The sequence below is a fragment of the Apteryx rowi genome, unplaced genomic scaffold, assembly GCF_003343035.1.
Source record: "Apteryx rowi isolate R43461 unplaced genomic scaffold, aptRow1 scaffold_21, whole genome shotgun sequence".
NCBI classification, from domain to species: Eukaryota; Metazoa; Chordata; class Aves; order Apterygiformes; family Apterygidae; genus Apteryx; species Apteryx rowi.
Window position 1 is genome coordinate 1,864,363 of NW_020448419.1, and position 14,221 is coordinate 1,878,583.

General features: G+C 41.2%; 2 protein-coding genes across 2 annotated transcripts in view; both read left to right on the forward strand.

Annotated features, from left to right (window-relative positions):
* The window catches only part of PAPOLG (poly(A) polymerase gamma), a 44,307-nt gene extending 38,432 nt beyond the window's left edge, over nucleotides 1–5,875 (forward strand). The window contains exon 22 of the mRNA XM_026064115.1: nucleotides 5,800–5,875. The gene's annotated coding sequence lies outside the window, so the exon portion shown is untranslated. The remainder of the gene's footprint in view (nucleotides 1–5,799) is intronic.
* Nucleotides 97–14,221, forward strand: part of REL (REL proto-oncogene, NF-kB subunit) — a 37,421-nt gene continuing 23,296 nt past the window's right edge. Inside the window, exons 1-4 of the mRNA XM_026064121.1 lie at nucleotides 97–166; nucleotides 5,800–5,942; nucleotides 9,164–9,312; nucleotides 13,919–14,010. Of these exons, the coding sequence (XP_025919906.1) occupies nucleotides 160–166; nucleotides 5,800–5,942; nucleotides 9,164–9,312; nucleotides 13,919–14,010 (391 nt within the window). The 5' untranslated portion in view covers nucleotides 97–159. The remainder of the gene's footprint in view (nucleotides 167–5,799; nucleotides 5,943–9,163; nucleotides 9,313–13,918; nucleotides 14,011–14,221) is intronic.

A 14,221-nucleotide genomic window follows, 5' to 3' on the forward strand; every position in this document is an offset into this window, starting at 1 on the left:
CCCCCGGCGCCGGAGGCGGCGGCGCGTCAGCGCGGGGAGGAGGCAGGCAGGCAGGGAGGGAAGCGAGGAGGAGGGCGGCCCGCCCCCCGCCGAGGTGCCGGCCCGGGCGGGGAGCCCCGCGGCGGCAGTCGGCCGGAGCGGCTGCGCGGAGCTGTCAGCATGGCCGGTGAGTGCGGGCCGGGCGCGCCCGGGCGGCGGCGGCGGTGGTGTCGTGCGGGTGCCCTTGCGGAGGGAGGCAGGCAGGCAGGCAGGCAGGGAGGCAGGTCGGCGCGGGGTGTGCGCGGCGCTCCCGGCCCCCTCGGCCCGGCGGGGCCCCCGCGGGCCTCCCTGCGCCGCTCCGCCGCCCGGGGGCTGCTCCTGCCCTGCTCCTTCTCGCCCGCGAGACCGCGCGGAGCGAGCGGTGGTTTCGGAGGAACGGCGAGCACCCGCTAACGGCGTGGCCCGTCCTGCGAGGGGCACCTTGCCCCGCTCCTCTCCATCTCCCTCTCCTCTCCCGGCACCCGCCTCCCGGCTGCGTCTGCCGGAGGCAGGTGGCGGCCGTGCGAAGAGGGGTGGCGGTGCTCTTCCCCCGTCATCCCGGCGTCTGCTTTGGACGCCAAATCCTTGCCCGCCTAGCTTGTTAAGCGGGCTTGCGGAAAAGCTCAGGGAATAAACGTCTTGGGGATGTTCGCACTAATTGCAGCAGATCTTACAAGGCTGTTACACGGATCCTTTAAATCTGGAAAGGCATCGCTGAAATGTCTGGGTGTTAAGTAAGCCCGTGGGTCTCAGATCTGGGACAGACAGACAGACAGGCATCAGTAGGCAGAGGCTCCTCAACGCTCAACTGGATCCTATTCACATGGGAACTTGCCGCTGAGAATGCAAATGAATAAGAAACAGAGATGGTATAAATGCAAAATAATATAGATAAGGGATCATGTGCTGAGTAATTACATCAAAAAGCACAATTAAGTTTCTTTAGTCCAAATTAAACTGAATCTTTTAAAAAAAGTAGTTTTCTGGCATTTTTCGTTGGGATTAAAAAAAATCTGTTTCAGACTTGCCGGCATTAATTACAGTGGCCCTTTTAGGGAAAGATGCTCTCCAGCCTCCAAGTTAGGGGTGTGTGTTCTGTTATCTGTTACCAAAGTATAAGTGTTGACTCTTGATATGTATATAAATGCTAACTATCAACAGAGAAATAGAATTAGTGGATTTGTGTGGAGGATATCTTTAAATTTTTTTTATTATTATTATGGTTATAATGGCTAAACTGAAGCAGGATATAGCACTTCTTTCTTATCTCTAGTGTATTCTCAGTGTAATTAGGAACCAGATAAGGAATTTTTCAGCAGGGGAAGTTCTTAACTTCCTGGTACTAGCTAGCTTTTGTAGCTGTGTTGTGTTTTTTTTTTTTTTTTTGGTTGCTATTCTGTAATGTCACACAATAATAAAGAGGAAGTTCATGAGCAGTTTTGTATCTGTTAGACTGCGCAGTTTATGGAGTCCTAGGTAGATTACTGCTTTCTAAAATATGTATATGTTTACACTCTGGGTTATTTTAGATTGAGCCAGAATGTTGTAAAGCAAATCTTCTACCATGGTGTTTTTTGCCTGAGCCGTTGCAGGAAGTTGTAAGCATTTAGATTGCCTGCTCTAACTTTTTGGAAGTGGCTTTTGCTGTGGAGGATACGGGGTCACCAGAGTTCTGTGGAGAACAGTAACACTGGAGTTGAAGGGCAGCACTTTTCCCATCTGTGTCTCACTGCACCTACCTCAAACCATATGTTTTCGCGTGATGTATTCGCATCTTCCACAAAGGTCATGTTCCAGTTGCTCTTGTAGCCCACACCTACTTTGCTTTCATGCTCAGGTAACACTGAAGAATATGTTCACAGGAACTCCATGCAAGAGAACTACAAATTCTGTGGTCCCTCCAGAGCCTGTTTCATTTGAGCAAAGCAACAAGAGGAAACATGATTCCACCATCCAGTTGTCCCTCTGCTTGGTGGCATTTTATCTTCCTCCCATCTCACTCTACCTCTAAATGTCCTAATCCCACAGGTCTAAGTTTCCTCCACTTCCTCAGGAATTCCACTTTATAAATACAGACCCTCATTTCAAGATGAATGCTTTGCCTATTCCTCTTCCCTTGCCTGCAACACACGTTCCAGGGTAAAAAGACTTAGTCTTTGATAACTCTTCAGCAGACATGTTCAAAGAAGTTGCTTCTGAATGGAGGTGTAGGAGATAAGTAGGAAGCCTTTATTTATATCCTTTAGTTTTAATCCTAATGGCTTAGACCATGTTAGATTTTAAACTGTCCCAGGTTTCTCATCTTGGGGAGGTCTGATGGAAATGCTGTTTTGACTTTTGGGGGGGGTTGTCCTTTTGTTCCTTTTTGTATTGCTCCTACAGATCAGAACATAACAGCCTTTTGTTCTTGAATGAGTGTGACCTGGCTGAACTCAGTGCTGTTACTGGTTTTACCTTTTTTCCTTGCTTCTGTAATAGGAACGCTTGGTCTCCTACATTTCCTTTAAAATTATTTATTGGAGCATTGGGGGGCAACAATTTTACAATAAAAAGAAGAAGAGGCAGTTTGTAATATGTAGCGTAGTATTTCTATTGCTGGTATGTGTATAGACAGTTATAATCACAAATGTAGATAAAACTCTAAAGCGTTGTCTCCTTAAATGAAGGGTTAGCTAGATTTTTATTTTGCTTCCATTTCAAATGCTTGTCTGAGTAGATGTGGGCAAATAGGTAATATAAGCAGCCTTACGTTTCTCTTGCAGAATTAGTGAAAGCGTGTCCATTTTTGACATAGTTCATATTTCTTTGACAAACAAAACAAGATCTGAAGAGGACAGATCTTTAGCAACTTTGTGGGAACTAACGGTGTGAGTGTAGGTTATGAAATAGTTAAGCCATGCCACTTCACAGGGGCATTGCTTATTTACAAAAATAGGGAACACTGAACAGACCTCCACTTCACTGCAGAGTGCTGATAATACCTTTAGTTCACACAACCACTTTTTTGTGTTTCCTCTCTACACAAGACATGATGACACTGATAATTGTGGTGGGGATGATAACATGATTCTTAAATAGGGAGAGTGAGAACCAAGATAAAATGAAGTTTAATATTTAATCTCTGGAGGCTACCGTGTCACCGAGCTCAACTTTCCCACAAACACACCTGCTGTTAAGTGGTGGGTTTGCCTTCAATGACATTTGTTTCAACCACAGTCCCCTAATGATTATTGAGCCCAGAGTTCTAAAATACTCAAATGATCTTAATGGGTGAGGGGAAGAAAAGGTCCTCTTAAACAGGTATTGGTGGAGCATGAAGGGAAATTATTGCTTAAAGCAGAGAGAGTTAAAGACTTGAAATGCTTGTGTACTATAGCAGTTTCACACAGCAAGGCTCTAGCTAGTTTTGACCAATATGTAATGTGTGTGGGTGTATTGTGGGTCTGTTTAGCAGCTATGCAAGCATGCGTTTGCCTCCAAAGTAAGATGACTAGTAGGCACTTTACTCCAATTTTGTCACTATAACATCTAAAATAGATTTTTAATTTAATATAGAGATAGATATCTGTATTTGTGATACACTGTGGTATCTAGGGATGGAAAAATGAGATTCTTTTCTCTCCTCACTTACATGATGGGAATGGGAGGCTAACGAATACCCAACAGTCACTCCTCTTATTGTCTGCTGGACTGTCCTGATATATATGTTAGCATAAGTAAGTTTTAAGTGTGAAAGTTGCATAGCCATGCACTGGTGTGTGGGCTTGACTTTGTGAGGAGCTGAGGCATCTGATTCCTCTCTGCAGTCAGCTTTGCATCAATTCTAGGCTTTTTTGTTGATATTGCCCATCCCTCCCCACCCTCTGCTGGACTTGCTCATTTTCCAGAAAGACAAAATATGAAAACTTATCTAAAGGATCTGAGAAGCATCCAGAAAATTGCCCATCCTTGTAAGTAACTGGAGCTAGAGTAGTGGCTAATGTGCGTTTAATGTGACAGCTCATGGTCTATTTTCAGAAACTGACTTAAAATCTACTGGGTGGAAGGTGATTGATTTCATTATTGCTATTTTGATAAATTGTTAGGAAGCAATGTGAAACTGCAGTTCTCAAATTTTGCCACCAAATACAGCCTGAAGTTGAAATGCGGTTTGCCCTTTAAAAGGCATTCAGCTGACAGGCTTTGAAAAGGCAGGTAGTGTTGAAGACAATCCCAGCATCAGAGCTCCTTTCACGTGCTGCCAGTCCGTAGCTGTCTGTAAATGTCTTCTAGTAAAACATGCATGCAGGTAAGACCAAAGTGACATCTTGGAGGCATAATTCTTTACTTTCCTTCTCTTAATTGTTTCATCATTTAGTTTACAGTATTTTCTCACTTTGGGTTCTGAACTGCTGCAACATTAGAAGTCTTTTGCGACCAACATATCCCAGTCAAAGTTCAAGCTTTGTGTTGGCAGGTATGCTTAAGTCATTGTAAGTGCAGCAAAAGAAAAGCTTTTATTATGGAGTTAAGATTGGAATCCACCTCTTTGACAAAACTCATATCCTATAGAGGTGTTGACAGGCAGAAGGAAGTAGGGGAGCTTTTACCCGTTTAACATTTTCAATAAACTTAACTATTTTCCGTATTATGTTGATGTCTAAGCACTATTTTCAGAGCTATACCACAGGATGTTGCCTGTCATGTTTGTTTGTCATGTTCGCTAACCTTGCTCAAGTAGGATGCTATTATATGAAGATGACAGAGAGCACAGTAGGCATTTCCATAAGCTGTGTTCTTCTGATCATGTAATACCACGATGATTCACCTTCTACAATATTTACTTTCCCTCTGTTATTTGTTTTTCACATGCCATCCCACTGTTGTCACTGTTTGACTGACTATCCTGTTTGGTGTTCTCGGTGAGATATATTAAATAGCTTGTTATTGGCTGTCAGTAAAACATTACTTTAAAAGTACCGATACTCATGCTAAGTCAAAGTCTTTCTAAACCTTTCATTAAAAACAGTTCTGCTGTCTCTCATTCTTGTCTATCACATTTCCTGAAAAGCCTCTTTTGACAACTGCCCAATAGCCTTTACTAAGATTTTTGCTGTGTATGGGAAGATCCTGCAACTAGAGCTGGCCCTGTGGGAAATGGGCAGGTCAAAATATAGAATTCAGTACCATCAATCATGTATTTTCTGAGCCCACAGTGATGGTGTTCAAATGAGTAGTTAGTTGTTCCCCCCCCCCCCATAATTTGCATAGTTTCTGCTTCACTATGATGGGAACTAAATCAATCAATTCTGAGGAAACATCTTCACTTTCAGAGGACTTTCAAGAGAACACAGTGCTGACAGTACCTGTACTTTGAGAGGACAACCATTCCTAAAAGTATATTATAATTAAAAATGTCAACTGTTCCCCTGAAATAATGATTTTTTTCTTCTATCATATAAAATCCTCTTTCATCAGACATAACTTCTTTTAGCTATTAGTTTAACTTCCAAGGGAAATGAGAGGAGGCAGAATCTTCTGCTAATTATCTACATGGCATTGATACTTGGAGACTTCATTTTAAATCTGTTGTCCCCCGTTACCCCTCACCTTCAATTGTGTGTATATACATTGAAAGAAGAGTTGATTGTCTGAAAAGGTAAACCAAGTGAAAGAAAGGTAATATCAATAAAAGAATCTAGAATTTCTAATTCCCATGTAGCAGCTAACCATATAGCTTGTCTTCTGCTGCTTTTTAGTCTCTACTACTAGTATTGAAAGCGTTTCATTTTTTTTTTAAAGGTGGCCCTGAACCCTACATTGAAATATTTGAACAACCCAGGCAAAGGGGAATGCGTTTCAGATACAAATGCGAGGGAAGATCGGCAGGCAGCATTCCAGGAGAACACAGTACAGAAAACAATAAGACATTCCCTTCCATACAGGTAATACTACTTTTATCCAGAATTATCATTGATTGCATTAACATTGTACTGTAGCTATGTGTTTGACTTGGTGCAATAAATAAAGAGAATGTTCCTCATTTCATGTTCTGCTGGTCATTAAAGATTTTGTTCCAAATTTACCAGAACAGGAGAAGATGTACAGGTAGGTAACAAAGCACCAGTATAGAGGGAGCTCAGAGTACTGTTACTCAGTGTTGGAGAATCATTTGTTACTAGCTTTTTCTGTATGTATGCTTGTTCTGGTTTCCTAGTTATGTGGTTTGAGTTTGGTTTAACTATTTGGACTGTAATGTGAATTTTGGGAGGGCTTTGAAGGAGGTTGTCTGTGTACAGAATTTGAAAAGGCCAGTCTAACTGCTGGTGCAGCATGAAAGAAGACGCTCTGCAGAAAGACATAAAGTAAGAAAGTGACTTGCAGCCAGTGATTCAGTGGTTAGGTTCTTCAAAAGAAACTACCATGAAGTATATGAAGTCAGAAGGGGATACAGAATTTAAAAAGGAGCTGAGAAAGGGAAATTATGTGGTCAGAGCACCTGCAGGTGAAGAAGAGCTAGGTGGTTGCATTGTGGAAAGGCTGGGAAATCCAGAATGAAGGGATTTAGGCTAGTCCTGGCAGCTGTGATCAAAACAGAGACAGAGGTATGGAAAGTGGAGATGGAATGGAATTGTTTTGGAGATGTTGTAAAGGAAACAATAGCAAGATTGGCAGTTAACTTTAATATGTGGGACAAAGGAATATGTCTGGGAAATCCTAGATGGGTAGGGTAAGATAGAAGAATTTCTGGTTTGTTATTTGAAGTTTTAAGGTGATAGTTTTTCCTTTATCCCTTACAATCTGGAGAAAATCTTTGAGAGTTGAGATTAGAACAGAAAGTTCAAGTATAAATGGAAGTCATCAGTGCTTGCAATCTTGAAGTATATTATGGTCCCCAGGAATGGAAGCTGCGCATCTGTGTGTCTGCAGTGTGCGCGAGTATGAAAAGAATGGAGCTAAAGATGGAGTCTTTGGAATTACAGCAGAGAAAGAGATACAGAGGAGGTGAAGTCTGAAAGATAGGGGATATTCTAAGCTGAGGCATAAAAGCCTCAGCCTTCTCCTTGAAAAGGGGGAGAGTTTGAAAATAATGGTATTGACAATGGTGTGCTGAGCAGCAGACTGAGCTTTTACTACACAGAGCAATCAGGCTGCTGCGGAAGCTGGTCTAACCCTGAAGCCAGAATTGCTAAAGGAACAAGCAAATAAGAAAGTGACCCCTTTACTAGCATAGTGCCAGAGCTGGTTAAGGAATACAGGAAACTAAGGAAATCTTGCTCGATTGTTCTTTCAGCATTCTACCAATTGAAGAAGAAACTACGTAGGCTGCTGGAAAGAGTAAATGCTTTCACAGACCCTCAGCCTGAAGCAGTAGGTCCTTGGGCAGTATGAGCATGTGATCCCTTTTAGCCTGGACTGTGCTGCACATGAAGGTCAGCCAGAACCTGAAGGGAAGATGGGTTTTCATAGGTGACTGACAAATCCTGGCATAGTTTGTTCTTTAATACAGGTGACCATTGATGACAAAGCTGATTGTTACTGATAGGAGGTAATTTCTAGGTGAATTCCTGCGTCCCTGAAGACTGTAGGAGCTTTAGTGCTGATGAGCTGCTAGGGGAGTCCCCTCCAGAGATGGAAACATCAATGAGGATGAGAACAGAGAGGCCAGGAAGAGATTAAATTTTGTGGTGCAGTTGAGATGAAGATCATCAAGGAGGAACTGGAGAATCAAAGCAGCTAAACCAGGCTTCAAGTTCAAGGGACTGGGAGTGAAATGAGGGAGAAATGATGTAATATTTGAAGAAGCTGAAAGAGAAATGGGAGAGTTTTATTTTAAGGGTAAAAAGAAACAGTGGCCTATATGAAGGTCAAGAAAGAAGCCAAATTAGAGACTGCAGAAGCTAACAGATGCTGGAAGCTAGAAGTGGACAGGTTAAGTCCAAGATTGAGGTATTGGTTGAAAACATTATGGTGAATCCTTAGAGGTTTAGGAGGAGGAAAGAAAGGCCTGAAGGAGAGGAACAGTTAGTTATAGGGCAGGGGAAGTGGAGGAGGAGCGCTCACCTCTGCATGAATGTGTGCCTAAACATCTTATATTTGCTTTCAAGTTGTCATGCTTCAACCAATTTAGCCAAACTCTGTTTTTAGATTCACCCACACAACCCTTGCTGACTTCACTGGTAGCTGTTAGCATGAGGGCAGACTTGTATGCACCTGAGATGTGCGCGTGGAATTAGGCCCATGACAGCTGTGAAGGCTCTATTTAGTGCCCCTCTTCTTGATTATTCATCTGAGAATTAAGCGAATAGACTTCATAGGAGCTAATGTCACACTGTCATTGTTATCCTAAGATCCTCATTCACTACTTAGTGTATAGGTAATTATCCCTGAGGCTCTAAAGAGTTTTTCCCTAAGATCTTTGAACCTAGTCATGTCCTTCAGTAAGCATTTGTGTGTGGTCACCTGGGTAGAATTTTACATCTTTACATCTTTCATTATAAGGCAAGATACGATAATGAAATATGGCCTGTCATGTTTCGTCTTAGAGCATTACGAAGCATTTTACTGTCAGGTCTAAGCTTCTATAGCCTAGGTATTACCTCTGGCCTTTTGCCCAGGGATGAATTCAATTCATACAAGAGCCCTGATGATGTAGTGAAGTAATGGATCTCCATTCTCAAAACAAGAAAGAAAAAAAAACTCCCTAGAGACTTTAAGGCTTCCTTCCCATTCTCACAGTGTGGTAGTATAAGTGAACTCAGTGAGCTGAATGTCAAATACTGGTTTGTTTCACAGTGATCGGTGAAAGTTTTCATTGCAAATCACCCGGTAATGTTGCCAAAGAAGCTGGTCAAGTACGTTGGTTTAGTTTTTCAAATAGATGATGAATACTTTTTGAAAACTTTCACTTTTCAGATATTTTGCCAAATGCTTGTTTTCAGTGTAAAGTGAACTGAACTGAAACGGAATGAACAAAACTTATGAATTTTCACAGTTAGGGTCCTAGCTTTTCTTTTACAAGGCAATAATGCAATTTTCTTTGTTGTAAAATGATGGTGGTGTTTTGTCCGTGAAGTATTTTGGAACAAACTCTGTTTTCTTTTAAATGTGGGGACTTAACTCAATCTGGTATCTAAAATCTAGAAAATCTCTCACTTATTTGTAGATTCTGAACTATTTTGGAAAAGTCAAAATAAGGACTACACTGGTAACAAAGAATGAACCCTACAAGCCGCACCCTCATGATCTGGTTGGCAAAGACTGCAGAGATGGTTACTATGAAGCAGAGTTTGGGCCAGAACGGCGAGTCCTGTCGTAAGTAATGATGTTGCTTGGGAATTAGATTAATTATGCAAATGATATGCTGATCTTGTCATTTAAACTTCTGACCAGATTAAGAGGACAATTAGTATGCCATCTCTGCTGAATTTTACTAATCCATCTCAGAGAGAGGGCAGCTTTTTTCTTTGAAGCATATCCTTTCTTTTTAATACTTCACACGCTCATCTTTTGTCCTATTCTTTTCCTAGTCCATTTTCTTTGCTTTGTTTGTTCCCCCATTATCTGTTTCCCTTTCCTTTCTCCCACTGCCTTACTTTTCTGGTCTTGTTCAGTAGCACTTCTTACTCTTGAACGTGACTGTCTCTCCCACATTGAGTATGCAAAAACGATAAGTAATAGAATGGGTAATGACAATATTAGAATTAGTGCTTCATGGTGATAAGACATTTAGGGAAGTTCGCATCTTCCACAGAAATTGTGTTTGGACTTTATGGAGGCTCTGGTAAACAAAATTTGTACTGACTGAATGTCACGTCTTTTAGAAGATTGTGGTTGTGACAGTAAGATCTAGAAATGTAATAGTAGGTTGTCACTGTTTTCTTGCTTTGGGGTGTTTGGTTTGTTTTTGCTTTGTTTTTTGAGTAAAAATGTAGATTCTGCTGAAGCCCATAAAATCCACAAGTATGGTTATCGTATTAAAAGATTCTAGTAGACTCTTTAGCTTTTCTTCATTATGAAGTAGGTCTTATTTTGCAGAGATGATTGTAACAGCTTTTTCAAATACCTTGGCATTGCTTGCTTAGCATGCATATTAAAGCAAGGTTTCTCAAGCTAGCTATCCACACTCAGTATTCACCTGTGAAAATCCTGCCCTTGATGTATTGAAAGATGCATAGGGTTGACTGTCATCCTTATAGATTTGATAGCTAGGACTCGTAGTGCAGTGATCAAGAGGAAATCATAAGATATAAAACTACATATGGCCAAGACTTGTATATTGTGCAACTCTGTAGAGCAAGCATGCCTGGGAAGGATTTACTTGTGGAGACGGTGAGAAAAATTCAGGCTTTGTATAAGATCTAATTCTGAGTACTATTCAGAAGGATGTTAGGAATATTTAAATTACAACTAGATGTGATAACATTTCTTACAAGTCTACCAATGTCCTATGAGGTAAAGTAAGGACGAAGAGAACTGTGAAAAATGTAAACTTCGATTATTTCCTTAGAAGGGAATTTAGAATTGACAAGCTGTTGTTGTGATATAGCATGTTTGGAAGTAGGTTATTGCTTTGGGGTAAATGTAACTGAGCTGAAGAAGAAGAAAACTGGGAAGAAAATATGGTAAATATTTCAGGGTGTAGATTTGTAGCTCTTATGTACTGCTTTTAAGCCTGATGTGATTCTGTTGCTGTTAGTGAAACTACTCCATATTTATGTGGGTTTAGTCAGCAGAACACTATTAAAGGAGAGAGCCGAAGACGGTCTGTTTGATGATGATTGCCTGATGATGAAATAAACACTTCTAATAGTGAAGACATTTTTTAAACACACAGCCCGGGCTCAACTGATCATGAATGTGCAGCAAATGTATTCAGTAGCACATAACATGTTGATTGTACTGTCTTTTGCTGTTACAGATGCAAACAATTTTATTAGCTTATTGTTTCTAGCTGTGTTCACAATATTCACCTAATCCTTATTGATATTGTATATAAAAGGATTAGTAAATGTAATTCCTCTGATTCCCCCCCACACACATACTGTAATAAATCTCTAGAAAGGTAGAGCTCTCCCTTCAGGCACTTACCTCCCATTTTGATTGTTTTTTAACTCATCCTCACTGGCCTCTGCAAATACATCTTACATCATCTAAAAGGCAGCTGCGGCTATCTTGAAACTGTTGAGACCTGTTGCTTCCCTCTGACCATCCATTCACCAGCTTCCCCTTTGTCTTCTCAAATCAAGCTTCCTCACCCAAGGTCAAAGGATGTCTGCAGTTTTAGCCCATTCCACTTCCTGCTCTCATCTCTGTGGCTTCTGATCTGAAGAAAAAAAGCCTGATTCTTAACCCCTTTTCTGGTTATGTATTACATTTACTATCAGTGTCTTCCTGCACCCAGCAAGTTTTCCTCTTGGCCTTCTGGTGCACAAGGCAAGCCTCGTGCAAGTGTCTTGTCTTGAATCTAGAATTAGCTACAGGTTGTAATGCCAAAGAGCATTGGGATGCTCTGCATATATTTGCAAATTTTGATCTCATCTGCGTTCTGTGCGTGCATAAAATTAAATCCTGTTCTTTGACATAATGTTGTTTCTCCGTTTCATCCAAAGCACTTCTGGTTGTTTGCTATATTCATGAATTCTTCTCAGTATCAGTGGGTTGTAAGTCTGTGTGTTTCTTACAAAATGGTAACTGGGCTACTTTTCCTTCACTGAGAATGCAAAACTGTGAGCTTCAGTTGAGCTTGACATCTAAGATCCTGATGGGAAGAAGCTCTGAACACTCTTTGAAATATTCCCAGCATTGAGTACACTCATATTTTTTAACAAATCACTGGTTGCTTTAAGATGAAAGAACAGTATGATGCATAATTGGATCTGGATGTTTAAAGTCGTTTTCCTTTTTGTGGCTGGTGACTCAGTCTTCACATCCTTCTCTTGGAATCCATGTTAAAGAAAAACCTCACGTAATACCAGTGAGCAGGAGATGTCCTCTCTTGGTAGTGGTTCTGGCTGCCTGCTGATGCTGAGCATCCCAAACTGAGCAAAAATCCCAATTTTTGGCAGAAGTGGAATTGCTAGCTGCAGATTTGGGGTTGGTCTGAGTAATTACTGTGCTTTCTACTTGTTTAAAATTCCCCATGCAGCTTCAGTTGAAGGAAATGTTCTGCCTGTTGTATAATGATGTGTATACTGCTACCTAGATTTGATCAGCTGTTGCTTGACCACGGGGCCCCCTGCGGCCAAAACATCAAGGCAAAAGTATGAACATTGGTGCTCAAGTGACTGCCTAGGTACTAAGGTTTTTACTTCCTAGTTCACTGTCTCTCTACACGGATGATATCATAGGGCTTTTTGGGGGGGGGGGGGTAAGTCTCTCTCTTTTTTTTTTTCCTCTCTTCCTACTTCTCCCTCTCTCTTCTCGTTATCTTGCTTACTTCCTCTCAGCCAAGGTTGATACGAAACCCCACAGGGTTGCTGAGGTTCTTGCCAGTTTCTTCTCTGATTCGGCCCTCTATTTAGTGATAATTAAATAGACACTTTCACTGTGACAGTGCATGCTTGAGTTAGAGTGTGCTTAAAAGTCTGCTCTGGCTCTATGAGAGGCTTGGTACTCAGTGGCTGAAAGATGCAGAGTAGTGGCTGGCAGTTCTTGCATAGCTAGCTAAACCTTTTGTTCAAGACTAATTCTTCCTATGTACGTGGGCACCCGTTCAATGTGTGCTGAGGTCAAGGCCTAAAGAAGTAGTGCCTACAAGATAATATAGAAGTGGGATCGCTCACCAACGTACAGTACTAATCGTGAATGTCAGTAGGCACAGTATAAAGCCATAGTGCTGAATTAGGACTTACTACTGCATTTTATCTTCTTCTAGATCCCTGTGTAAAGTTGAAAGGGAAGCGCATGCATTCCTTTTGTGAAGAAAGGTTTTGGGGAGTGAAGCCTGCGATGGCAGAGGATTTGGGACCCTCTGAATGGAGCGCATAGGGTGGCAGATGGAGCGTACTGGGTGGCAGTTAGGGAACTCCTGTGAACTAGGATGGTCTTGTTCAGGGCAGGGAAACACAGGACTCCTCTTGAGAGTTGTGGCAGGAACAAAGAATGCCTTCAGGTGGATTAAAGCGTTTTTTCGGCATAGCTAAGCAAAGATATTCTGTGGGGTTTCAAAGGAAGGGAAGTTGCCAGTACTTCTGAAGCAGGATCAGCAGAGCCTGCTGGCAGAAGCTATCTTCTGAGCTTTTTGTAACATCGTGAACACAGATTTCTTTACTTCCTGCTTCACATCCACTCAGCTTTGATGATGTCATGGTTTTTCCATGTGGGAAAGAGTCACCTCGCATGGGACTCCCCCCACCTTCTGTGCCGGGGTGACCTGTACTTGTATGCAAATAAGGAAGGGCTGCAGCTCTTCAGAACTTTTCCATAACTAGATGAGACTTCAAAAGCTGTTTTTACTTGTTTTAAAAATCTTTAAAATACTGTTTGAGATATTTACATTCCCTGATTAAAAAAAATGTAGGGCAGATCCTTAGCTAATGCAAATTAGCAGTTTTATTAATATCCAAAGAAATTTGTCACTTTAGCTGAAACTATGGTCCTGAATATTTTAAGTTTACTTATTTTAATCACTGTAGTATTACTGTAGAGTAACAATTTTTAATATAGAAATGTATGTTTCTCTTTAGCATTTTACTTCAGTATTTTTCAGTTCTGTCTCTGCTCTCATTTTAGGAAAGTAATGTTCCTGCTTTTCAGATCTTTTACACCCTTCTCAAAATAAGCGTTTTCCCTTTTCTTGTTGTTTGTTTGTTTCTTATACCATCTCTTACCAGAGTATCTTTTAACAGCAAATAATTAATTTAGATTTTCTATACTGGGGTTTTTATTAGTTACTGAAGTCCTGCCATATGTGCTTCAGTTTTCAGAATTTGGGCATTCAGTGTGTGAAGAAGAGAGACCTGAAGGAATCCATTTCTTTACGAATCTCAAAGAAGATCAATCCTTTTAATGGTGAGTAGCACTTAGCTGGTTGTTTGAAAGGCAAGTTCATTTTGCAAGATGGTGAGGTTTGGTTTTTTTTCCTGTCCTGCCTTTGCTTTTGTGATGGAGCCGTGTTCTTATTTATTTATTTACTTTGAGAAATACCTTTCCTGTTCTGTGTCCCTCCTAGTCTTTCCTCACCCTTATCACATGGTGAATCTATTCAGATAGTTGTCTCTCT